This window comes from Papilio xuthus, unplaced genomic scaffold (assembly GCF_000836235.2).
Source record: "Papilio xuthus unplaced genomic scaffold, Pxut_1.1 DF826938.1, whole genome shotgun sequence".
NCBI classification, from domain to species: domain Eukaryota; kingdom Metazoa; phylum Arthropoda; class Insecta; order Lepidoptera; family Papilionidae; genus Papilio; species Papilio xuthus.
Window position 1 is genome coordinate 3601287 of NW_013531711.1, and position 27673 is coordinate 3628959.

The 27673-nt window shown below is 34.2% G+C and overlaps 2 protein-coding genes and 1 non-coding gene across 4 annotated transcripts; all 3 read left to right on the forward strand.

The window, feature by feature from the left end:
- On the forward strand, nt 1-7347 carry Vps39 (vacuolar protein sorting 39). Its single transcript, XM_013317413.1, has 13 exons — nt 1-308; nt 409-558; nt 719-846; nt 1156-1359; nt 1441-1627; nt 1930-2047; nt 2420-2546; nt 3584-3991; nt 4513-4735; nt 5123-5587; nt 5929-6158; nt 6452-6586; nt 6893-7347. The coding sequence occupies exons 1-13, from the start codon at nt 239-241 to the stop codon at nt 7049-7051; spliced, it is 2604 nt and encodes an 867-aa protein (XP_013172867.1). The 5' UTR covers nt 1-238; the 3' UTR covers nt 7052-7347.
- A 1241-nt stretch (nt 7348-8588) lies between these two features.
- Nucleotides 8589-8661, forward strand: TRNAR-CCU (transfer RNA arginine (anticodon CCU)). The gene has a single exon. It is a non-coding gene; the product is annotated as a tRNA-Arg (tRNA).
- A 471-nt stretch (nt 8662-9132) lies between these two features.
- LOC106121676 (ventral nervous system defective) lies at nt 9133-22520 on the forward strand. Of its 2 annotated transcripts, none has more exons than XM_013317420.1 (3): nt 9133-9467; nt 17622-17842; nt 21529-22520. In XM_013317420.1, the coding sequence occupies exons 1-3, from the start codon at nt 9313-9315 to the stop codon at nt 22113-22115; spliced, it is 963 nt and encodes a 320-aa protein (XP_013172874.1). In that variant the 5' UTR covers nt 9133-9312; the 3' UTR covers nt 22116-22520. The 2 variants fall into 2 exon arrangements, with proteins under 2 accessions (XP_013172874.1, XP_013172875.1); XM_013317421.1 differs by lacking the exon at nt 9133-9467 and adding an exon at nt 14740-14915.
- The last annotated feature ends 5153 nt before the right edge of the window (nt 22521-27673 follow it).

The window sequence follows — 27673 nt, forward strand, 5'->3', positions numbered from 1 at the left end:
AGTTTCCAAAATGTCAAAACACCAACAATAACAACCACAATAAAATCGAAATATATGTGGAAAAATATATGTTTTCGTCTTTTATAATGAAATTATATTGATATGATTACATTACTGAAACAAATACATTAGTAGTGTTCATAAGAATTAATCACTGAAAAGAACGACGTTTATCGCGGCTGTTGTTCTAAGATTATCTCTTTAATTTATTTGAAGCTGTATAAAATAAAAATAAATCATGCATGAGGCTTATGAGGCGTCACATTTGCTAAATGCAACTGTTCAGATCGAGGCTATTGCAGCTTATGGTGAGTTTCTTGTTATTTACCCACCTACCTATAGCTATATATATCTCATCAACATTATTTGTACATAAAATAACAAACCAAAAAATCCTATTACTTTTAGATGACAACTTATTGTTGGGTACAAGGCAGGGTCACCTATTGATGTACTCACTATCAGCCACCAATGGAAATCAAAAATATGAGTTGCAACTTCTTCGGTATTGCAAGAATTTTAGTAAAAAACCTATTCAGCAAATTGAAGTTATACCTGGTATGTATGTAATAAAATATCCCTTACAGGGTGTTTTGATAAATTCTCTTTTATATTTCACTGAATAATCGAGGGATAGGAAAATATGAAGTTGATTAATATTTTTATTTGTTATTTCCAAGTTTGTTGGATATGTAATATGTTGTTTATATATTTACAGAGGACAACCTGCTGTTATGCCTCACAGATAATCTTTTATCAACATATGATATAAATGGAGTAAATTTTCCATTTATAAAATCAATTCCACAAACTAAAGGTGCATCATTATTTGCTTTAGATAAAAAGGTAAACTAAATGAACATACCATATTTTATAATAATCTTACTAATATGTTACTAATATTATAAATGTGAATGTTAACATGGATAGATGGATGGATGGATGTTTGATGAAATTTGGCATACATATAGAACATAGTCTAGAACACATAAGCTACTAATTAAGTTTTTTTTAAATTCTGTGCCAACGGACTCATGGGCGACTACTAAATAATAATATTTAAACTTAAACAAATGGGCAATTTTAACATACTCTAATTTTTGAAATACAATTTTCTAATTACTTTTAAAATTTTATGTTCACATTTAATTTCAGTGTGCAACATCCATGACAGGTGAATCTAATTCAGTTGTACATCTATGTGTGGCAGTGAGGAGAAAACTTCAAGTATATTATGGTAAAAATGGTGAATTTAAACAACATCAATTTGAATTCACTGTTCCTGATGTGCCCAAAGTAATGGCTTGGGGCCAAGAATATTTGTGTGTTGGATTTAAAGGGGAATACACTCTGTTTGATGTAAGAAACAATTGCAGATAGTTATTTAAAGTTTTATTTATTAATATAGTTAAATAAAATATTCTATATCATTATTTTCAGCTTTCTTCTGGTAAACCAAAAGAGTTGTTTCCTACAAGTAGTTCCCGTTCATTAGAACCAACAATAGCCAAATATTCAGACAATTCATATCTACTCGGTAGAGACAGCACTTCTGTACTTGTTGAAGAAGCCAAAGATATTGAGATAAAGAAGACCATCAAATGGGCAGAACCACCACTGGCTGTTGGTAAGTAAACCTTTTAGCACATAACTGACACAAAGGTGATATTAAAAAGGTTAATAACAATGTACCACCTAACACTGTAAATATTTAATTTAATTATCATACCTAAGCTGGAAATATAGATTATATATAAAAATGTTCAGGACATTTATATTGCAATAGATTGGGAAAACTTAAAGATTTGAATGAACAAAGAGAATTAAAATTGATATGGGAGACCAGAACAATTTTTGCTCCTAGGTTCAATAACTTTGTCGGTTTATATGAGATCATTGATTCTAGTACCACACTTATCTTGTTTGCAGTGTGGGAAACACCTTATATCTTAGGATTGCTGATTGACCGTGTGATAGTGCAGACGGTAGAACCTTCAATGTTTATTCAAACTCTACCCGACTTAAATAAAGCTAGACTTATGTACAGGTGAGTTTCTTTATTTGTTATGTAGGTTTGGTATTTTACTTGATTTGTCTGAGATGTAAAAGCTACATTATAGGTATATATGTCCCCCTAAGAGGCTCGAACCTACCTTAAGTTAGGGGTCAACCACACTGGCATAGTGCGGGTTGGTTGACTTTACACATATCTTTGAATTTCTTCACAGATATGTGTAAAGTCACTATGTTTTCTTTAACCGTGAGAACTAGATAGTTATTTATTATTGTATTAATATTTCAAATATTTAAGAAAAAAGTAAATTTTTAGAAGAAAAAATAAATTACTCTACTGCGCATAGAGGAAGAATCCGTCAACCAAGCTACTTTTAGTTATTAGTTTAAAAACTGACGATTGCAGATGCAAGCGTGGTTTGATATTCGTGGCGTCAGTGGGCCAGGTGTGGTGCTTGACTGCAGTTGATGTTACCAAACAGCGTCAGCAGCTGCTCAAGAATAAACAATTTGAAATTGCTATTGACATAACTGTAAGTAGACATGACATTAACTTTAAGAACACATGTACATATTGCCTCTCATATTTCTTTTCTACCATCGAATGTGCCCACGATTCTGTGTAAAAGTCTGTTTGAAGATTACTTACCACACGATGGATCGTTTCCCTTCAAAAACCTGGTATCCTATGAGTTCTTTCTAATACTAAAAATAACCGTATCGCGGTTAAATTGAAATTGTTTTTAATTATGAAGTACCGGCGGAGAGGTACCGAGCGGTATGATAAAATATGCATCATAATTAATCATTTTCCTCAAAAGTCTAAAATAATATAATTTATTTAGTATGAAAATTTTCGATTCGTGAATTGTTGTTTATACGATTGCTTTAAAAAAAAAGAGAGTTTTAACTTTAAAACAGCCAGTGTTAAAAATATAAATATATTTTTTTATAAACATAAAAAATAATAAAGACCAAAAGAACATGACATAAATTATAATTTAGTGTTTGTTTGTTGTTTAAACATAAAGTTAAAGATAAACATAGCTTTAGTCAGGATAGTTTAATAGCGAGTGTAGTTTGATTTTATTATTTAAAAATGTAAAAATAGTGCAAAACATATAAAGACTGCAAGTAATAAATGTTCTGTCTACAACAATTTAACATATTTTCCTCTTTAGAAACTTGTTGTCAAATCAAGTGTTAACTCTACTTTTATATGTACCAATTCTCAAAGATTAAATAAAATTAATATTAAATTAGTAATAATAGAAAATAGAACTTATCAATATAATTTTTATAATGGCATTTCGCGTGAAACATATTAAAGAAACTATATCTGGGCTATTGGATGGTGTAAGTATAGATTTTGTGAATTTAAAATTACTTTTTATGCAAGGAGTTTTTATGGTCAAGTGAGAGGGCACAAATAATGCAATTTTAATTGTGATATATTAGTTAAAATCGATTTCTCGACGGAGAAAGGGTCACGCCCTTAGTTTTGAGTCAATGAATAATTGAGTCAATAGTTCTCAAAGCAATATCTTTTTATTTTCGTCTTTTCCTACAGCTAAATTCGGACTGTTCCCCGGAAGAGAAGAAGCAAACGATCCATTCAATTCAAATGCTAAGCGCCTTAGAGCTTTTCGACGAAAAGAAATACGCGCAATCCATGAAGGTTTTCATACAATTGAACACAGATCCGGCGGATGTCATCAAACTATTTCCAGAATTAGATAATAAACCTGGAACAGAAGATGATGGTAAATTAAAAGGAAAAGATTTACAAAATGCTTTAACAGCGCTTATTAATTATCTCGTACAAGTAAGATTGAAGTTCGCGGAGGCGGTTGAAAAGGGTAACACAGATAATGTTGAGAAGATGACACCGGGTGCAAGTAATGACGTCACCAGCCATAGAAATGTCACACAGCAGTTGGAGTTGATTGATACAACTTTACTGAAATGTTATTTACAGGTAAATAACAATATTAATGTAAAAACTAATGAACTACAAACTGCATGAAATACAAAAAAAAGGTAATAGAATATTGTAAGACCAACCGTACATAAGGCAAAGTAAATCTTCAAAAATAATATTATACGTTTGCGTCGTGACAATGGCGCTACACAACGTTGAGTTGTCGACTCGAACCGTATACTTCGTCAGTACAGGCATAGCGACTACATTTCAACTGCATAGATTTGCTTTGACTCAAGACGAACTTATCAGAGAAGTTGCGAGTGACTGTCTCTTGCAATGACATAAAAAATGTCTGCAACGCGCGCTGTGTACGAATCTCTATGACAGCGCATTCCGTAAGTCGCTTAGCGACCAAAATCGCTGGGTTTTGACGATTTAAGTTCCCTTGTATACGAAGAGCCTAACGAAAAGTTCGATTTTAGTATGTTTTCTTGTAATAATTGATACTTGTTTGATCCTCAAATTATTATATTTTTTTTAATTTATAAATGTATCTACAAAGTTGTATGTTTTAGACGAACGACGCGTACGTAGCGTCTCTCCTGCGCTTGAACAACTGCAGGCTGGAGGAGGCAGAGAAGACCTTGTTGCAGCACGGCAAGCACAGCGAGCTGATTATATTGTACCGCACCAAGGGACAGCACACTAAAGCGCTGCAGCTGCTGCGCGATCAGGCCAAGCAGCCTGACTCCAGTCTCAAGGGATATCATCGAACTAAATCTTATCTACAAAGTCTCGGTATGACAATTTGCATTCTCTTGTAATTCTTTATGACTGTTATTTCGCACTTTATACATTATTTATAATAGAAAATGATAAAAGGAATACATTTTGATTATTTTTAAATCGCTAAAATGAAGTATAATTGACAGATGACAGCTCACTCCACACTAGCGCCACCTACTTAGTTCTTGCATTTTTTCTCCCCATTAAAACAAAGAAATCAGATGTTATACTAATAAACAAATTTTAAACGACTCACCTCTAGTTAACACAATGTCGGTGCCGGCTTCAGACTCGTCAGGGTCCTGTAATAAACATATAATGCCTTACGAAAGTTTTACTATCTTTGTGGCTAGATCAAACTAATACTATAAAATATAATTATTAATGTGAATTTCTTAGGTTCCGAACATATAAATTTAATATTCAAATTCTCCGATTGGATACTACAAGAGCATCCTGAAGAAGGATTGAAGATATTCACCGAGGATATTGCCGAAGTTGAAAACTTGTCGAGACCGAAAGTTCTAGATTTTCTATTACGCGAACATAAGACTTTAGTCATACCGTATCTAGAACATGTTATACATACATGGAATGAAACTAATCCTTTGTTCCATGATGCACTAATCAGTATGTATAGAGATAAAATATTGGAACATAAGAACAAAACCGGAGGTACGACGGATGAGGAAGTTAAACATATCAAAGCTAAGTTATTGGCTTTTCTAGAAAAGTCTTCGCATTATACGCCTGAAAGAGTGATATTGCCGTTCCCTAATGATTGTTTGTTTGAAGAGCGGGCGGTCATATTGGGCAAGTTGGGAAGACATGAACAGGCGCTCGCTATATATGTACAAATCTTAGGTGAGTAATTACATAACGATGCATCTGTCAAATTAGGAATTAAAAAAAAGAGATAAAATAGAATAATGATTGAAATTTTCTATTTTTTTCTTTTTATGTATCTATACAAATAATAAAATTGTTGTGTCTGTAATATGGAAATAAAAAAAATATGAAAAACCAATTTTTTAAATTTTGGGCTGTCTGTATTTCTGTCCGAAATCCGAGTTAGTTCCGGGCAATCGCTGTACTGACTTTGACGGGATTTTCACTTGAAGACTTTTGCTTTTTTAAATTATGCGTCTACGAAGCGGGTGACCGCTAGTAATATTATATTTTTAATGTAGATGAATAAATTCCAGGTGAGGTGGAAAGAGCGATACGTTACTGCGAGCAAGTGAGCGCGAGTTCGAGCAGCAAGGGCGTGGACGTGTACGTGATACTGATGAGGATCCTGATGAACCCGGAGCAGGGCGGCGCGCTGGCCGGCCCGCTGGCCAACGTGCCGCGACACCCCAACTCCACCGTGCCCGACCTCGAGACGGCTCTCGCTATACTGGAGAAACATGCTGATCAGATATCACCTGTAAAGGTCGCTCATTTTTTATATATACAATATACAAGCTATTGTCCCCAACTCCATTCGTGTAGAATTAAAGTAAAAGTAACCTATGTGTTCCACACTATGTTCTACTATGCCGAATGTCAGCGACATCCATTCATCCATCTTAATCTTATCTTACTAATATTATATATATGGAAGTTGAGGCGTGTCTACTGTGTGGTCGGGGTATTACACCGGTCGAAAAATATTCGTCTAGCGTTTTTTTTTATAATTTCCCTATCACGTATTAAAATTGGAATGTATATGTAATATTGTTGCAGGCGCTATCAGTGTTGCCAAACTCAGTGCCGTTGGTCCGCTTGAAGCATTTTCTGGAGAGCGCGCTGGAGAGACACTTGACTGAGAAGAGAAAAATGCAAGTCCTCAAAGGACTCTTGTATGCTGAACATCTTCAGGTATTTATTTTGTATAGAATATCCACTTTGTTGTGTTTGTAATTAAGTTTCCTAAAAAATTTAACTTAAGAAATCTGAAAACAAAATTTATCTATTTTTATCCGTTCATTATTAAATTTAGGTATACTAACTTCTAACAAAACTCATGTGTTATTAGCAGTTTCATGTCTGTACTGCATTATTGCATTAAGAAACTTTGTTTTTGATGATTTAATTTTCTTCAAACGCCTAGAGGAAAAATCGAGCAAATAAATTGTACAATTTTTTTGCTTGTGTTAAAATGAATGACATATTTATATGTTCTAGGTGAAAGAAGTAAAACATTATCACGAGTCAAAGAGCATTGTGATACATGACTACAATGTGTGTCCTGTTTGTAAGAAGAGGTTCGGCAACCAGAGCGCGTTTGTTCGCTATCCTAATGGAGATATCGTACACTTTTCATGCAGTCGAGACAGGCAGTAACATTCCAGTAGCTGTATTTATCTAAGTCACCGAAAGATCGTGAATCTCGTCAGTTTGTAATTTTTCTAGACAAATTGTGACCTAAAATCAGTATCGAATGCATTCTCAAACTGACGGTCAACAATGTGACACGAGTATTTACAGTTTCACATACGCCACTTTGAGAATTAATTCGTTATGCAATTTGCCGAAACAAGGTAAATTACAAATAAACGGTATTCACAAATGTTCGGTGACATCTGTATGTATATTTAGAATTAGCAAGTATATGTAAGAAATGTATCTTTTTTGTGTATTCTATTGTATTATTAATTGTTTTTAATATATTTATTGGATTGAAATAAAATATCTTTGAAAATGTTGTTTTATTGTAATACATTTAAAGGTTTATAGCTTAGATTAGGAATGGTGAACCTTTATATATCAAAGTGCTATTTCACTAAAGAAATTATCGTACGTAGCATCAAATAATTTTATCTTTTTAATTTTTGAGAACATCCTGTAGCGTTAATACCTACTTTACTCTTTCTTACTGCATAATGAATGTAATCTGTGACATGCCCAAAATATCTCGCGGGCCACAGGTTCACCATCCCTGACATAGATAAAAGTATAAATACGAGTATAAGTATATAGATGATTTTTATTATTATATAAATAGGTAATTGAGGTTAAATAATAAAATCCAACGAAACATTGTCATTTTTAACACTTTAAAAATAAATCACAAGACATTACTACGTTCTTCGGAATTAGGCCGAGGTTTTCTATAAATAAAATATGTCTTTGTGTATACGAATATTATTGTTACGAATAATATTGTCCGTGGATATGAAACTATTTAATTAACACCTATCAAATTTATCTTCAGCGTCAAAAGTATCAAAGATAATAATTAATTGATAATATAACAACAGGCGTCAGAGTTTATCATATACTTATTTTCTATCATGGTCTGTTTTATAAATATTGTGAAAATATAAAATTATCGTGACCCGAGATCAACCGCAGTGCCCAAAATAGAGCGAGATGGCGGACTGTTGATTCATCTACCCCACTATTAGGTTCCTCTAGGAACATGAGTAATAAAATACTCTTGGGCCCCTACGTCCAAAATTAGTCATATTATAAAAAAAAATTAAACAAAAATACAGACGATTACATAACCTCCATCTTTTTAAAGTCGGCTGTAAATTGGGTTAAAGAAGGAGCGTATTCTTCCGTACTCCATAGTACCCTGTAGTCTTCACGCGGTCATGACTTAATTATGTTAATCTGGACATAGGCTGGCAACATTGATTTAATAACGGAAATAAGTTGCGTATGAGCTTTTTCCTGTATACCTTTTTATGTAGATTAGTAACAAACTCAAGAATTTTCTCGAACTTGTGGTTTGTATGTACGTAAACAACATTAATGTAATAAGTAGGTTATAATTAAACATTTAATTTATATGTGCGTTAAGTCTGCTCGGTCATGACGCGCGGTGACGCAACCACACCACAACGTATGCCCACAACGGCGACGCTCTGCCGCCGCCTCTGTGGCCCAATGGATAAGGCATCGGCCTCCTAAGCCGAGGATTGTGGGTTCGAGTCCCACCAGAGGTAATCATCGCGTCCACTTTTTATTATGTTTCTAATTTACTTAAAGAATAAAGACGTTATACGATTAATTTAGAGTAATTCAAGTATATTTTGTATTATACCTAATGTTATAATTAACTAAAACATAATTTAAGTTACTGGTGGTATTTTAAGACATTCATTTTGTCCCCATTTTTCTCAGCAATCCACATCTTCTGACCAAAAAAAAATTCAAAAACTTTTAAAAACAGCTATAATTTATACATAAAATTTATACTATTCCGTTAGTTTTATCATATTAAAGTTTATCAGTACTTCCTAGATCTGAACCTGTCTTCTTGGATTTCATGACGCACGCTTGCTGGCTGACAATGGCACGTTTGACTCTATCCACATTTGATAGCAATTTGCTGCACAATATTAGAATCGTCGCCGCGTTTATAAAAGTCCCCATATCACAGGGGAAAGCTGTTAGATATGATAAGGATACGATTTTATTGATAATAGCCGGTGAGGCATCGATCAGTCGATACTATTGCGGTCTCCGGGCGACTGCTTGCAACGAAAATTAAACACCTTATCGGTGATTCTACTCAACGGTTATCAAATGGCAATCAGTAATCGATCATAATTGACTTTATTAGTGTGTGATTTATTTAAGCATTCGTTTAGTGTATGATGAAAATGATGGGCGAGAACGAAATGGGTTATGGTGACTATTACAATTATGAGAACAGTTGGCCGGTCGCGCCGCCGGACTACAGCGCCGGGTTAGATCCCAGCTGCCAATACCGGCAACCAGAAGAGGACTACAGATACGGTACTTATGCGTAAGTATTGAAAACAAATTACACTTGAGAATTGTCTCTCTGTTTCAAATCTGTCAAGTCATACCAAGATCTAATCTGTTACGCGTTTAAGAGAGAGAATTTTGATAAATTTACACTGTTTTTAGCCTGTTTTACTACCTAAATATAAGTATAAGATATATGACGTTCTTAATGGCCTAACTTTATCTAGATTTCTATAATTATGGGGTTTGTACATAAACGATTATTTGATCTAGAATCCGCTGATTAAGGTGATAAAAATGTCTCAAGTAATGTTATATGAATAATTATTCAAGAACTTCGTTGATTATAATCAATGAAATTCTTGAATTATTACCTAATTTATAATTACAAACTTAATATTATACATTTCTTTAATCTTTGTCTTTTTGCACCTAATATCTATTTGTTTTTTAATTAAGGTAGTAAAAGTCAATATTCTATTTTCATATACTATTAATTGATCCGAATAATTTATTAGACGTAAGCTGGATAAACGATTTGCTTATTCCGCTATTCCCGTCGATTTTGCTTGAAGCAAGATATAGTTTATTGCATAATAATTAAGGTTGCTATTACTGTAGTTACGTTATTTAACGTAATTTTATACCAAAAACTTTCCATTACAAATGCTATATATTTTAAACTGTATAAATGTTCGTGAAAATAACAAAAAAGTATAACACCACAATGTTTAATCACTTAATTTTAAATAATGGAAATTTTACTAAATATATATCTTAAATATACAAGACGTAAGGAAAAAGCACCTTAAAAAACACACCCTATATTATTTTTCTGATGATGTTCGGCATTACTCCAAAGTAGACTTTTTGCAATAAATATTTCTTACCGTCATAAAATTCAACGTAATAAACAAATGGATAACGTAATAAAAAGTTTGCATACGTCATGGCGTGCCGCGACCGCTCGCTTCTTCAGGTAAAACTTAAAACCGTCTAGCCAGAAACTCAGTCTGAGTGCACTGAAATTGACTGCATGTAGTCTTTTACGAGCCAACCATTTATTTTTACTGCAATCTTCTTATTGCTGCGCAAAAGATTCAAGTTAAAATCGGTACAACTTCTAGAACGTTAAACAAGAGAATCGATAATATTTTGCGCATGTAAAGTGATCAGAATTTCATGTATTTCATTACGAACAAATTTCACTAGACAGGTTAATTTGATTTTAACATCAGGGATACATTTTGAATATTAATTAAAGAATAAGCTATTAATTGAGTTTTTTTTTTAACTTCATAGTAATCAATCTTATTATACATTTGACAAAAACAATTTAGAGTTAAGAAAAAGTGAACTCTAGTGCATAATCACAACGTTGCTGTTTTCTTTAAAAATAATAATAATATCGTATTTCAAAATTTCATCTAAGATACGACTTATTCCTCTTCCATCTCGTCGTGTATTCTCAACATGGATATCTTTATTTTTGTATATAATATGATAATAATAAACATTTAAATCTAACAAGATTAAGTTGCACTTGCACCATACGACATGACGAGTCGAGTCGGTCGGTTGGTTACGTTCGCGTGTCCCACACCTATAGCCCGGCCGCCAGTCGCCGAGTACCATCGAGCTCGTAATCCGTCAGCTGCGCCTTCCCAAGCCTTCCCGTGCCTTCGAGCCCTTAATTGGTTTGGAAACCCTCTTCGCGGATTCGCGTGCCACCGACCATTTACGGTGAATGCGCCTAACCAGATTGCCGTAACGAAATATACCGTGAAAACCCATTGACTTTTACTCTCTACGCCCGATGAAAATGTACAAACTTTTCTCAATCTAGTAAGTTAGACGTAAATTTTATTTTAGTAAAGCGTTGACTGACGGAGGTTTTTCTGTGTGTAGGTTAATGAGGATTTAAGAAGCGTATAATCTAAGTGACTTTTAGTCGACTTTGATATTTTAGCTTAATTTAAAGACAAGACTGGCTTTCATTACGGTTATGCAAAAAGTTGTCTATCGTGTACAATGAAGCCGAAGTTATAGCAATGAGTACATTTGGCCATGGGGTATTTTTTTTCTCGCGGGCATCGGCGCTTGGTACGAAGCGCTCGGAGTATTTGTGTATTCAAGTTTTATGTAAATTACTTTTCTATCGTGCCTAAAATCATCCCTCTATTATTTTATCATTAGCTATTGCTAATACGAAACGACTGTTTTATAGTTGGCGCCTAATGATAGGCTTTATAAATTGTTTGTATTCATTTGCTTATTACATTATAATATTGAGTGATTTTATTTGCGTCATATTCAAGGATTTTCCAAGTCATTTTGATTTACTTTAACGATGTTATAGGACTAAGTAAAATTAGACGAATACTTCTTTCTATTGCATAACATCTTGTCCTATGCGATTACAGTTTTGGTACGAAAATGACAGAGCAACAAGAACAGATATTTTAAACTTCGAATATGCTACGATTTATTATTGGGACTGGATGCATGACAGAAATGAGATGAGAAGGTGCTAAATGAGTCTAACATTGATCTGTAAATTGTCATTGTTTTATTCCAATAAAGGTTTTTATATAGGACTTTACAACGTAAATCTGTGTCAATAAGTGTAGTAGACAGATATTGATGATCGCTAACGAACGCTTCCCGATGAAGGCAATAAATCTATGGTGGTAGGGTAGAGTTGGGTGCTGGGAGGTCGCGTATTGAGTGATACAGTGAGGCGGCAGAGGGCGCGCGCACCTGCCCCCGACCCTCACAAATCTGGCCCTCGCAATCGCACCTTACCGATACATAGTACAAACTAAAATCGCAGATAAGACACGTTTGTAATTTTAATGAATGCCTTTTTAAATGAAGTAAGTTCTTTTAATGATTTTGTTATTATAAAGACTATCCGTTTATATTTATTGCCTTTCGAAATATTTGATAACCGAGTGGCTTGTTCATATTGGCTTCATGTAGGCTCTTTAAGATGGGAACACGAAATAAATGTAATTAGGTTTTACCGGAGTACCTTATACAAGTCGACTGGATTGCTTGCTGGTAAAAACTATTGAACTAGTTTGCACTTTATAAGATTATCAGTACTTAATCAAGTAATTTTAGGCTTAACAGAAACAAGAATTGAAATCTTTACTATTTATATGAATGGGTAAAGATAACAAGAGAAAATTCGAGACGATTTATCGTAAAAGTTGAGGTGCACTGTAAATTAAACGGGTGTGCAGAGCGATGGTTTCAAACAGATATTTTAAAAACTCATTCTCAATAAGTCAATTAAACGATTCACGTAGCCCGCTGCACGCCACTTAGGGGATGGTTCCCGATGTAATTGCCCTTTGTTATTGTTGCCCTTTGATGCGCCCACAGCGCTTTACAAGCCCTTTTCTTTGCTCCAAAATATAGTGCTATATTTTTTATACTTTTAAAGCGCGGTGTGAATCATTGACCCAGAATTAATCAACAAACTACAATTATCATTGTTTTTGTTGAATTAAATAAAATAGTGTATTTGTAATTGTCTTCGATTTTTTCGTATTTAGTAAAAAAAAATATAGTAGATTTAGACGACAACAAAAAAATCTAGAAACTTTGCAAAATTATTATTAATTAATTTATAACTGATATTTTTTGTCGTAAGTTTTGTGTTAAAGTGACCATCTGTTAAGTGTTTGATTGTTTGTATGAAGAGGCTTTTGTCTTACAATAAGAACTCGCCAGATGGCGCTCGCGTATCCTAACGTAATCCTGTTGCACACCTGCAAGTTGTAAAACTAATCCGATTATTGTTTCAATGATTTTAAATTACATTCTCTATTAATTATTAAGATTACGAATGAAATTTATTATGGTTTTTAACCTGATTACAAGTTTTATACCATCTGTGCCTTAATCATTATTTGAAAGTAACTAATGGTAATTTTTAGTAATTAGATACGTTTAAGTTTTGTCGCTTTTTAATTATTTAATTAATCTACATCCTAATACAAAATTACTTGTGCCGGGAATAACATCTTAATACTAGCTTTTGCCTGCGACTTCGCGAAATTAAAAAATAAACTTAATAAGTAGTCTTCTAGACTATGATCTACATCTATGCCACATTTAATCGAGATCCTAATTTCATATTTTTTTTATAATCTTCAGAATAACAGACAGAAAAAAATAATTTGCCAAATCGGTGCAGCGGTTTATGCGCGATAGAGCTTCAATCAAGGGCAATAGGGATTAATTTTTAAATAAAAACAGACAATTTCTCAAAGAAATATTCCTGTATGCTCTTGAATGCAGAGACGTAAAGCCAGGAAAGTCTATAAAGTCTTTAAGACTATGTCTTCAAGATCTTTATAAAGTTGTGGAGACTTCGTTAAGTAAAAACAAATGTTGTTGCTCTCTATACAATAGAGACAATGCGGTGCGCACACGTGCAACTCATAAACTTATAGTATTTTGTACCTGTTCATGGAACTACCCTCATTACCATTGTCTGATGTCTACGGTGCCTTAAGTACTTCCATATGTGCCAAAGTTCTTGTTGATTAACGTGCTTTGACTTGTTATTGTTTAAATACCTGCATTGTAAACGCTACGTGCAAAGAGAAGTATCTCTTCAATAACTATATTCAATGTTTTATGGAAAATATTCTTCTTACAGTTTTCATTATTGTTATAAAATAAGATGGAAGACAACAATTTTATTCTTCTTGAATTTTTTGCTTTATTTTATAAAAATATTTTAAGATAATATTCCAAAGTGTTTCATTCTTTCGTTGAATCATTTATATTGCTTAAAGCGCCTAAGTAATGATTAGGGACTTTTCTCGCTATGAATATATCGACAGATTGAATTGATACAAACGTAGAAGTACACGACAAATACGAGCTTACATGGACTTATTAAAAACACTCTAAATGAAAATCGTTATCCGGGCATTTGGCTCGGCGTCCATAACGGACCGGGCCTCAACAATGGGCTTAACGCGCGCACTCATTACAAAAAGCGGCATAACAAACGCGCTGCGTCGAAAGCTTCTCTATTCAGAGTGTATACTCCAGTTTTTTTGTGTCGGGAGCGAGCGCGGATTGGACGCGCCTGGGTCCGCCCAGCCGGCGCGGGTCCCGGATTGGCGGAGGTCAGTGGAGCACCCTCGTGCCTGAGTGGGCTGTCGAGGCGAGGGCGGGCGGGGTGTTGTTCACCCCGAGGGCCACTCGAGGGTTGTTTAGTGCGGAGGCGACGTCGCGAGACGTAGCACGTGTCCCCGCGAGTGTTGTCAGCAGTCAAGATTATTCCGAAGGCGAGTTCTCCCTTACGGGAGATGAGGAGCGCAGAGGGCGATGGCGAAAGCCGAGCGCCACCGCTGCTGGCGCCGGCGGGCCTGCTGTGGAGCCCGCTGCTGCTGCCGCCGTGGGGCCCGGCCTTCCTACCGGCGCTCTACCCGGCGGCCTTTAGGTCCGCTTTCCCCGGGTGAGATAAGTTAAAAGTGAATAAGTGATATACTCGTACTATTTAGTATGCCTTCTGTATATAAAGTCGATAGGTAGGTCAGTGATAATTATAATTTGTCGTGTGATTGAAAATATTAGAGCGATATATTTTTTTTTTCATTCTATGAAGTGACGATTCATTATTAAGCCTCAATATGACGATACACTTACTTATTCTTCTAAGTTTATGAAACTTGGTATGTTGTTTAGTCAATGATCGATTAAAAATTATGAAGCTTTTTATATTTCTCTTTATATATCACACATATAAGGATTTAATTTAATTTTATAAATTCCGTAAAAATTCTTAAAAAAATCGCGCTTCTAATTATAGCCAATCTACCTTAGTTTGAGTGACAGAAGAGATTATGAATGAAATTTATCATGACTGTAGCAACTTTCTAGATTTCATTCTAATGATATTTAATTTGTATTCAATAAACATATATATTTTTTAATTTCGATTCATGTGTCTAAGCTAAAAATGAAGTTTAGTCAATAATAATAGTGTTAGAGTAATTTTCGTCAGGTGTATCAAATAAAACATTAAGAAAATGCATTTTCCTAAGCACTCGAGTGCGATGTTTGGGTTTTTATAAACACAACACTCAACGAACATTGAGTGTGTTTATGTTACCTCACGATAAAGGCGTCTACACACGTGCGATGAATTTTCGATGGCACTTTACATAAAAGTATCAATAAAAATCTTTAGTGATAACAACGGATTTGATGATTACATCTTTTTGTCTACAACTATAAAATGTTAACAGAATTTTCTAATTTTAATATTATTGCATAATTTACATATAGGCAATCATTTTCTATTAAATTATTCATACTTTCGAGAGACATTATAATAAACTGATATAAAAACGGCTAAACACTCACGTATATTCGTACTGTGGCGGCACCGACTAGTTTCGAGCCCATCGGGGGCCCTTAATTATATATAAGTTCAATCATTTTCTGTTCTCAAACTTGGTTATGTTGTAAAAAAATTATTCAGCAAAGTATTAAAAACTTTCCAAAACTTTTTAGTGTAAAGATAACCGCAGTTAAGGAATATAAACAATCACGTTGGCTGTTGATATTGGAGAGTTATTTATGAAATATTGTTTGTTTTCGTATCAGAGTGGCCGACTAACATCGGGTACACTTACAGAAAAAGATTTTAATTTTTTCAATCGGTCGTTCGCGTAATTAGATAGAAATGATAAATCTATGGTGCATACGTAAATAAACCACTGTTTGACCATTGGCATAATATTTTTTAATAAGTTGAATTGCTGGCTTATATCAATATAGCCTTTTAAAGCGACTCCGTTCAGACGGAGTTAAAAAACTTAATAGCCTATGTGATTTTCTAGACTATGTTTTTCATCTATGCCTAACTACAGCGAGGTCCGTTGAGCCTTTCTAGAGATACCTACTAACAAAACTCCAAACTTTCGCATTTATATTATAATATTACTAAGATAGTAAATAGGCCATCCGTTGCTCGTTTTACACCATACAGATACGTTACATTATCTACTACCATTAAAAAAAAATTGATCGTGAATTGTATGACCATCGTGTGTTGTTTTTCAGTTGCAAGTTTTAGTTACAATCTTGAGCAGCGAACGTTTAGGAATGTATGATAATTAGTACAAAAATAACATTGATATATAGAAGAAACAATTTAAGATCAAATTGTGATGCGAATAATCATGACTCCTATTCTGGTATGTCTTCAAATAGAAAATCGAATGGTTAGTCGCTGATCCATCATTGCTATGGGACAGTTCCCTTGCTTTTTTAGTGAGAGCTTGTTAATCGTCATGTTTACAACCTGCCGCCTTTGCTTCGCCGCTCTTTCATAACGTCACGTACGGCACAGTATGAGACGTTTCACGCTAAGGTGTTATATCATGTATATTTTAATAGACAGATCGGCTTAAGCAGGCTTTGTAACTCCAACCGCGCTATTATAGTAGTCACGTATTCTCGAGAGCTCTCCTTGATGGAATTTTGTGTTTTCTTTAAATTATACAGCCCCTTGAGACGGATTTGTAATGTTAACATATTGTTAGTGTTAATTCTTGTGGTAACAATCTTTTATAAGAGCGTAGGTAAAGCTATTATGTTTTTAATATGAAACACAAAATGTTCGAATGTTATAGGGCAACTTCACTTACGGGTTTTAATTTATAAAGGTGTCGTGAATATGGAAAAATGTACTTAACTTATATCATTCTGATGCGGATTATACATGGATTGATTTTGTTTTTTTTTGATAAATTAACATAAAAATCTTACATCGACATAGAGTCGTAGCATCGCGTTGAAATCTTTTGTTTATGTTAAGTTTTGAGGTAATAAAATTTTGAACATTTTAATAACATTTTTTTATTTATTATTATATTACATATTTAATAATATGATTATTAATTTTAAAACTTTGGTTGAATTCCTTTAAATCAGACCGGATATGAATAAAAACTTTCCACGATGAAAATATATCTTACATTATAGGTATTTTTTAACAAATTAAAATCGGCTACAATTGCGTATTGAATTTCAGTGGCGCACCGACTACAACATAAATTAAATATCTTACGAGACTGTAATTTACTTTTAATATCTTTGTTTGTTTCCGTTTACGTCTCAACAAGCAAATCATAATCAAAAAAAATTGTTACAGGCTTTTAGATAGTATGAAGATGCCAGGCCAACGACCGGGGTTCCAAATTTCTGATATCCTTGGCCTGAACGAAGCGAAAGGCCTGGAGACTGCCCCAGCGCCGACGGGGCTCGGCTGCGGTCTGGAACTCCCGCCCTACGCTCCGCCGCAGCATCATTACTCACACGATTTACTCAGACATCATCAACCCTGGCTTTCTTTAGACCAACATGAACCTACCGGTAAGTTCTTTAACATACATTTAGAACCAAGTATAAGTAGGTAACTAGATCGAAGGAACTGGCAACATTTTCACCGATTACCTTTTTATATCTAATCATTAGTGGAAACGAGTTATATCTCTTAAGATACGTAACTTTTTTCATCGGATGGGGCGATTTAGTTTTAGTTTTAAGCGGTTTTTACTGTATTTCAATATTGATAATTATATATTAACGCTCGGATTTAGAAAAACTTGTCAAATGTGTTATGTATTGCTACACAGTTTATCTTGGTTGAAGATATTCAGCACAGGTTTATCTAAACTGTTGATACTGTTATCTTGCCGCACCGTAAGACAAGTTCGGTTAAACTCGTTCATATGAAATGTCAATTTTATCCGATAACACATGTTGCCTACTGATCATGTTATCTTAGTTAACATTTATATCGTTAATGTTATTTCATCTCGAAAATAACACGTTCATTGAAAGACAATTTAATCATGTATACGTTTAGAATCAGACATGAGTAACTCAAATCATATTGATGACCCTATTCAGTACACGGCTCTTATGTGTTAAACCAGTCTTTCCCAAAGTGGGCGATGCAGGTCTCGAGTTGTGGGTTATAGTAAAAGTTTCGTTTAGAATTCTCCGTTAATATACATATATAGGTCACATTAATTAATTAATTATTTTGAAGTTATAGTGGTTTTTAAATTTGTGAAAATATGGGGGCGCTAAAAAAATATTTATTCCCAAAGTGGGCAGGGCAGTAGACAAAATAAGTTTGGGAGCCACTTCGTTAAACAAATCAGTGAACTGTTGCAGCTCGATTAATTTGTACTTGCATAACGTTATGATTTGCGTTTCAAGCTGCGAAGTGCAAGTTACCAATTAGCCCGCGGCTCTGCGGCTTTAATAACTATAGTACATTTCGATGAGCCGTTATCTGCAACTTAATAATTCTGTCTTTGTGACCTAAATTTATGAACCGATTCATAGCTGGTTTACCTTTCTTATATGCTTTATAGTGTAACAATAAAATAGGTTTTTTACGAAACTTATTGTTAATCGAAAACGTTAATGAAAACATATTGAAAAATTTTTGGTCAGAAAAGAAAATAGATTTATTTGAAACTCAATATTAACACCACATCGAGGATTAGGTATTCTTTTATTAGACAGGTACTTATAGCGATTTTAAAGATAAGTAGGTTTTTAAACTTTGCTAGTTAACTAATGAAAACATTCCAAATAAAAATTGGCACAATTCTAAAATTTTCGATAGAAATTCTATATTCTATTCCCTCAGCTAAAAACGTTTACATAAAACTTGTTATCACTCTCTGTGCAAAATAATAGTGATTGCAACTTGTTTTATATTAAAGTTTCATCAAATCGTAGTGCGAATTCTCGGTAAGCAAAATCACAGAAACGTTCGCGGTGACCCACTCGAAACTAATAGCGTTTCGGTAGTCGTGTTCGAGAGGCCGAGATTATTTTTTGAAATGCTCCTCCATTCGAGTGCCTTCACCCGCTAATCTGTTGTTGTCATTAATTATTTTTATCGCTTTTATCAAACATTTGGGCACTCATTGCGGACGCACTTTCAATTGCTTGTTAGCACTTCTTCGCGATAACGATTTAAAAAAATTGTGAATCAAAATTTTATTTTTATAGTATTATTTCTTGTTAACCGTTAGACCATAAATAAGAATGCTAATTCTCATTTAAATTAGATTGCTTGGTTATCTACTATGGACGTTTTTGCTATACTTACCGTTAAAATTATTCGATCATTAAATACCTTCTTGTATTTTAAAGTTAGTTTAGTTGCTACATATTTTCCAGTCTAAATTGCAAATATATCTCTAATTTAAGGTTCCGTATTCTCACGAGGTACCCTAATTAAAACACGACAATTGACTATAAATTGTCTTCAAATGTTGAACTATGTCCGGGGTATTCAATGAATGGTTCACGCCCTCGCTGCTAGGGGGCTACCAGAGCTACGATTGTTTGTGTGTGGGGTGCGACGCGAAACGAATTTGTCGCCAATAGACTGTGCTCATGCCCTCCGTTAGCAAGCAGCTGTCGGCTATCAATTACACACTGTTTGCGGCTGTTAGGGATGCAATTCGTTCATTATTCAATGACAGTTATAGATTTTACTGTACATTATGTACTAACGATGTATCGAATTGCCTGAGATTTATAGTTTAATGACTTATAAATGACCATTTCTAATTCTTTCGTACAAGGAAACGTTCTATTTTTTACAAAATAAAATGCAATTAACTGACGTTCATATCCAAATAATTAGCAGATGTGACAAAATAAAAACTTTTGAAATAAAACGTTGCCAGACTCGTGAAAATATATTTGCCGTGATACTTATATTGAAACGTATCGTCTTTGTTTTTTTTTAATAGAATGAGAGCAGTTACAATGTTTTCATACTAGACTGTCGACAGTCAAAACTAAAAAATATCTTGCAAGATTTCTTCAACGAAACACTCGCTTCTTTTTCATGTGATATCGGTCTAGTTTCATTTTCTGAATGTAATGTTAAACAATCAGTTGTGAATGATAGTTAATTGACTAATGACTGATTTCAATTCGCGAACACCAAGGAAACCGCTAAGTTCGCGTGCGTTGTACCGCTGTCAGTTGTTACAACAACCACATTAATGCACCCAGCTGTTTAGAGCAATAATTACTTGCACTTGTATCTATACTACATTTAGAATTTTGAAACCTATTTACACGTAAGAAAAATATTTTGCAAAGTATTTTACGTCTATACAGGTTTTTTTAGCAATATCAATGAATAAGAATTTCCCTTATTTGGGTGACGCAGCGACCCGAATTGAGCCTTGTCGTCCGACAATAATTCTCCACTTTCCCCAATCCGAATAGGTATCTCAAATCATTATTATATTTAAAAAGTCCTTATTAAAATAGAATACCGTTGTCTAACAGTATCTTTCTCGATGCGCTTATTGACCTAAACCGTACAATAGAGGAACAAAACGAGCTCCCAGCTGCCGGGCGCTGGGTGTGGTTCTACCCCCCGACCCCGCATAATCCCCTTCAACCCCCTGCACCACGCCCAACCCGCGCCCAACCCCTCAACCCTGTATAACACAACCCCCTCCATTCTGCATTATCACAGCCGTGTGAAATCATTGAATCCGCGAGGGGTGAGCTTCGAACAATGCTATATTTGCTGTGATTTTTTCACGTCCCATTATTTGTTCGTTTATATCCCGATGTAGTTGGAGTTAAATAGAGCACATCCCTACCAGATTATGAGGAGATTAAGGAACGAGTGTTTTGTACTACAACCGTTTTAGCATGTAGTGGCCAATGATTGCTTTTGTAGCAATTCTTACCACTATGTCAATTAATTGAGCCTTATTTCAGGTCTCCATTACGCCCATATTTGATATGTTTAGTTTATCTATGATGTCCTACGTACGCATTTGGATTAAATCTACAAATTTTAACTCACTTTTTTAAAAATAAATAATAGTTATCGTCCTGTACGAGTATCTTTTTAAATATGCCTGTAGTACAAAGCTTAAATCAAAAAATTCACACTTATTTACACTTTACATATTAATATTGTTAAAATTTAATTTTACTTTTAATATACCGAAAGGCATGTTGTTAGAAATCTAACGAGTTTATTTTATTCATAGGTGGAATTGGTCAACAAGCGAGTCCGGACAGCACGTCCCGCGCTTCCGAGTTATCCTATGTGGGCGCATCAGCCTCCTCGCCTACCATTACCGATCCCCGCCACGACCAAGACCAAGACCAGGACCACGACGACATAGACCACGACGATGAGGACCATGACCAGCCAGCCAACACTAGTGACCCCAGCCTCGCACACAAGAAGCGCAAGCGACGCGTTCTCTTCTCCAAAGCGCAGACTTATGAGTTGGAAAGACGGTTCCGTCAACAGAGATACCTGTCCGCTCCCGAACGGGAACACCTGGCGAGTCTGATTCGTCTAACACCGACACAGGTCAAGATCTGGTTCCAGAACCACAGGTACAAGACGAAACGTGCGGTGCAGGAAAAAGGAGCTCACGATTTGAACGTCGGCAGTTTAAATTCTCCTCGCCGTGTAGCGGTACCCGTCCTTGTAAAAGACGGTCGGCCTTGTATTGGGAAGCCGGATGGTCTTCCTCCTCTGGGTATGTCGCTGCCACCATACCAGCCGATGCACCACCAGCCGTCCGTCGGCCACGGCTCTCAACCGAGCGGTTGTTGGTGGTGATCAAACAATCAACCAGTGATTTCCTAGTCGTTACATTGAGTAATGTCGCTTTGATTATGGGATAGCGTTATTGCTTTTTGTTTAAATAGCCTTCTTAACCTTATTGTTACTTCGGTATTATCCATCTAGTTAGACGGAGACAAATTTAGATGTTATGGGCCTAATAAGTAAAATTAGTAAGTTATGGGGTATGGTTAATTTCTTTGATTGTTTACATTTGTTACAAATAATCCTGAGTTAGTTAATTCAAAGTATTAGACCCCAAAACACCCGTTTTAATTATTAAAAGCCATTAATTTCGAAATAAAAACGTAGTTTTATAATCAGATTCATTATGAGTTACCTCGAATAATAAGGAAAATGAAAGTATTAGTATTTATTTATTTAATTTGAGATGTTCAAGGTGTATAGAGTTCCTATTTAATAATATGTAATTGCGTTAATATCCTATTTGAAGAACGTAATGTTTTCAAATGACATTCTTTTTAAAAATAGTTCTTTCTTTCTTTTTTAGTTAGAATTACTGAAATATTGCTATTTTTATAATATTAAAGTTATGCTGATTGTACATTGAATTAATTGGAGAAACATTTCGGTTTCATAATAATGATTAATTTCCGCACAAATTGTTGGTTTCTGAGGATTTTGATCCTTCAATAAAAATATTGTTATCTCTGTTTCATCAAAGATCATGAAAGAGATGATGATATTGTCTTAAAAATAAACAATTAGAATTTTAATGGTAATTTTACCGCCATCTAGTGTCGATTTCTGAAACTATATAAAAGGTAATAAATCTATGTAGTGTAAAATCGTAAATACTTATACATTCCAATTAAACTAGTTTTGTATATTAATGTAAAAAGCTAACAAAATTTATTAGTTAATATTGTCTTATATTATGAGAAATTGACCAGATTTTATCAGAATGCAATATTTAGATATAAGATTCAGTATTATAGTCGAATATACCAACTTAGTCAATAATTATTTATGTATATTAAAAAGTGAAATTATATAAATTTACTTATTTTGTAGCTTAATGTGTATATTATGTAAATATTGGTATAAGTTACCGAAATATAGAACATTAATGTGTGAAAATGTGTACTTGGTGCGAATTATTGAAATCGTCATAATTTTAACATTGTAGAATTACTATCTTCAAATAAACGCATTGAATTTGTATAAACCGATTTGAAAATAAATTATTATATGATTAATAAAATTACTGATGGTATTTTATTTTACCTTCATAAGATTTATATATCACTGAAACTACGTCTACATTGCGATTTATTCAACAACATAACTCACGCCCGTAACCCAGAATAGTAGGCAGAGACCAGGGACATCCATTTAACGCCATCCTGACACACCTATCTTGCTTCTTCTAAATTCATATACAAATTGAAAATAATTATTGTTTCTGTTCTGTGTTTAAAATAAACGATTAATTAAATTAGCCTAACAACTGTTCCAATGTCATTTATATCATAAGGTTGCACCACAAGGAAGTGGTCACCTGAATACACCGTAATAGCAAAGCGTCCGCTGCCCATACGCATACAATTGCAGATGCGTTTTGCCTATCTTTCGACGGAGGAGAGGACGCACGGAAAGAAGATATTTTCCCTAACATGAGTAAACAAAAACTTATTGATTAATTTTAATTCTGTTGGATTAAACGTTTACTTTAGTTCAAGTATAACGGCAGTGGAAATTCGTTTTAATAAGTTTGTAACCGTGATTTTTAGAGTTTCCACTGTTCCTCGATGCTTCAGTTTATTGCAAGGTATTGTTGCGTAGGTATTTATTTAAAGTATAACCTGTCACAATATTGAATATTCCACGCCTGCTCTGGGTGTATTTATTTACAATAATCAGCGATAACCGATAAAGCTTTCCTTGAGATAACGTCCCACCGCCGCGCAACACCACGTTTGCTTTTTATGAGATCCGCGCCTTAATCATATTTATTATATTACTATAGATTTTGTCAATAAATAGCATTTAATCCAGTCTTAGATATCCTATTTATACTGACCAGTTAGTATTATACTTTACCAATGAGCTATGCGTAGATGAACTAATGTGGAAGAGACAGATAGAGGTTAAGATTTTTTTTAAGTTTTGTCCAAATATCAAAGTCTCTATTAAACTTAGACATCGAATACAGCAAGTGGTCTGCTTCTCTTTATTTAAGGGGAATATTTGAATTTACCAAATAAAAAAAATGAACAAGCTATTAGTTTTAGTTAACTTCGATTAACATATCGGATTAATTAATTCCGAACTTTTCAAACGACAGTTCTGACCTTTTAAAGGGAATTGTCAAATTATTACAATAAATAACTAGCTGTCGCACCCGACGTCGTCCGCGCGGAACATAAAACACATTTAGTAGTCTATCTGTTCTTTCAGACAATGCTCTACATAGAGCCGTGCTGTAGATACCTTCTAAAAACATCCATCCATCAATACATTCAAAACATTCACAATTATAAAATTAGTGAAATAAAATAATTGAATTAAAATTAATTTCTAAGAACATAAATAAAATACTATAAACAATTAAATTTCATCTTTTCATAGACGTATAAGTGATAGCAGTATTAGTATTCCTATAAAAGTGGAACAGGTGTAAAGAAGAACATCACTACAAGCGCAAATACGAAGTAATCGGGTCGCAAGCTATCGGTAGGCGACGTGATTAGATAACACCCCGGCCCTGGGTCCGGCAAATATTTAACTAGCAAATAGAACGCAACACACGCCTCTGACGACATTCACATATCTCCAGCGAAAACAACCAACTAACTACGGACAAACTGGACAATACATTCTTTTGTTTGTAATAAGACTACATATTTTATTTGCAAAGCCTACGAATAATTTCTTAAATCATTTGTTTCACACTGAACTCGAATGACTCATTAAATTCAAGTCTCCTAGTTATATAGACAAGGCAACACCGAATGATAAAATTGCTGTGTGCATAAAGAAATTTAATAATTTCTTATCTAATATAATAATTTATCTAGATTTCTTACTAAGAATAACTAGATTGTATACTATGACTAAATCTTTAAACTACAACAAGTAATTCTTCCATTATTGACCATTTGCTACCAAGAAATACTTAAATAGGCTATAAAAGAAGTAATAAACTGTCTTGTCTGTCTTGATTTTATGTATAGTTAGTTTTTAAACCCATACGATCACAAAGAGCAAGAAATTATTTCAAAACAATACCAAAACTGTGTACCGGACAGACAAATTATAATTCACAAAAATCTTCAAAAAAAATTATGATTACATTAAAACAAATATCTAGTAGTAGGTATTTCACTTAAAATTGGTGATAATTACAAGAGTTGCTGATTGAAAAACTAATTACAAATGCTTCAAATCTCTTCTTCTTCTTCTTCTTCTTGAGGTGCCTATTCGACTAACGAAGGTTACCTATCAGCTTCTAGAGGACCAATATTTGTATCAATCTACTCACGAATACCTTTACGCTTCGGTATTTGTAAGATGTAGCCAAAAAAACCATCCGCATTCACTAACATCTAACGCCTTCTCGTATTGATTGAAAACACATTCAACAAAGAGATGTCGCCGTTTATTAAATAAATAATAAAGCGAACACAAAGCACAGAATCGTTGGTATCACAATAGCCAAACAAACTGTGAATTAATCTCAATTCTCAAAACGCCTTCGATTCAGTAAAGGGCCGACAGAAGCGACTGTCGAAGTTCGGTTAAGCCGATTAGCTCGATACAAATACGACTGACGTATGTGTGAACGTAGCCTTGTCGTCTCTATACGATCCTTGATCGAAGCTATTCAAGTATAGCAAATAACCAATAGGAATTATAGCCACCGTGAGCTATGTAACATTTAGTTATGTAGTTTGATTGTATAAAAAAAAGAAAAGGAAATTTCTAAGTACTAAGGTCTTAACAATTTTCGTTTTGTTTCCAATTTATTAGTCGCCGTACAGTTTGTTAAATATGTATTTAGGTTTATATTTATTGTCATTACAAATTTTATATTTCCTGTAAAGGTTTTCTGTACAAAAATATATTACACAAATTGTCGTCGCGTCTCCGTTCGCGCAGAATTAAAAAAAAACTAAAATTCAAAAATTGCCAAATTTCAACTAGATCTATGCGGCTGTTCCAGAGATATCTTACAAACATAATCCAAATATATTTATATTATTACTGAAAAGTAAGATTTTCAAAAACTGGGTTACACTCGTTAACAAAATATTGCCTCTTCACAATCATAATGTAGTCAAGTAAAAGCTTAATTTTGAAATTACAACTTGAGTCTTGACATAATTTGTAGTCCAGTGCGGTAGTGTTAGGGTCGTATTGTGTGTCTGGGTCGGCAGGGAGAGCCGTGTAACAATATTGTCGACGTAGCAATAACGTTATGATGGACGAGCGTCGAGCGATCGCCGGACAGCGCGCAGTCGACTCGAAACCAGATAACGGCCGCTGATGGCTTTTCATATACCTTGTTTGAGTATCTTGTCCTAACTTGTGTGATTTCAAGTGCCTAATGGAATTTAATAAAAATAAATTAATTTATCATATCTGTACCAAGGTTATAAGAATTTGTACACGTTTTAGTTTTTTTTTGTTGTCATGCGATGTTTTTCTCTTAAATTAACATTTAGACCATTAATAATAGCTTAGCCTAGTCTAGAGATGGTTTATAATTTGGCTCCCAATCATATATAACTTTTGGGCTAATTTAAATGTATTTTTCCGTACTAAAATTTATACTTCTTTCCATAAACCGTAACTGCAAACCATAATTGCAAAAATATTCATGTGATATTAATAAACTGAATTAGTAAATCTCCTAAGCGTGTATAAATGTCGAAATAAAATCCCTAAAGTAAATCAAAGTCATCAAATATTGTGGAGGGATGTGAAGAACATTGTAAGAGGCAGGGCGACACGCGCGCGGCTGTCGCGGCTTACCACAGCACCGCCAACGCCCGCATACGATTTATTGTACCGCTAATAAACACGTCATGGAATAAAACCAGCCATAGACGTAGTTAACAGTATCCTTACAAGACTAAATAATTAATTTACAAAATTACACATATATAGTCTTGTGTAGTATATTTGTACGTGTTTTACCACAAAAGTTTTTATTCATTAGAACAAATAGAACTTGCACTTAGCGAAAATGTTAGGCAGAGAGCAGAGAATGTGGATCTTTATATCACAATTTTTGCTCCTAATATGTTTGTTGTATCGTCTACAGCTATACCATTAATTTCATTTAAATAACCCCCTCAGTCGGTTAAAACGTTAGAGATTTTTCTTTCTTTTTTTTAAAGAAAATACGGCATCTTACTTATTTGGCCGCAAGCATTTTATTTTTTCTAGGTGTACGCATTTCGGTAGAGCCATTTCTCATAGCAGTAGCGATACACGGCATAAAGGTTTACGACACATCATATTTATGGCGTTGGGTATTGTGATATATTTTTTTGTTGTTCGCATTAGGTTTTATCTGACTTTCCGCT

Excerpts from the sequence above, each read along its gene's own strand:
- Vps39 (XM_013317413.1), top strand. The coding sequence starts at position 239 with ATGCATGAGGCTTATGAGGCGTCACATTTGCTAAATGCAACTGTTCAG. Across the intron at positions 309-408 it reads CGAGGCTATTGCAGCTTATG|ATGACAACTTATTGTTGGGT; the intron begins GTGAGTTTCTTG and ends TATTACTTTTAG. Across the intron at positions 1,360-1,440 it reads GGGAATACACTCTGTTTGAT|CTTTCTTCTGGTAAACCAAA; the intron begins GTAAGAAACAAT and ends CATTATTTTCAG.
- LOC106121676 (XM_013317420.1), top strand. The coding sequence starts at position 9,313 with ATGATGAAAATGATGGGCGAGAACGAAATGGGTTATGGTGACTATTAC. Across the intron at positions 9,468-17,621 it reads TACAGATACGGTACTTATGC|GCTTTTAGATAGTATGAAGA; the intron begins GTAAGTATTGAA and ends AAATTGTTACAG. Across the intron at positions 17,843-21,528 it reads AGACCAACATGAACCTACCG|GTGGAATTGGTCAACAAGCG; the intron begins GTAAGTTCTTTA and ends TTTTATTCATAG.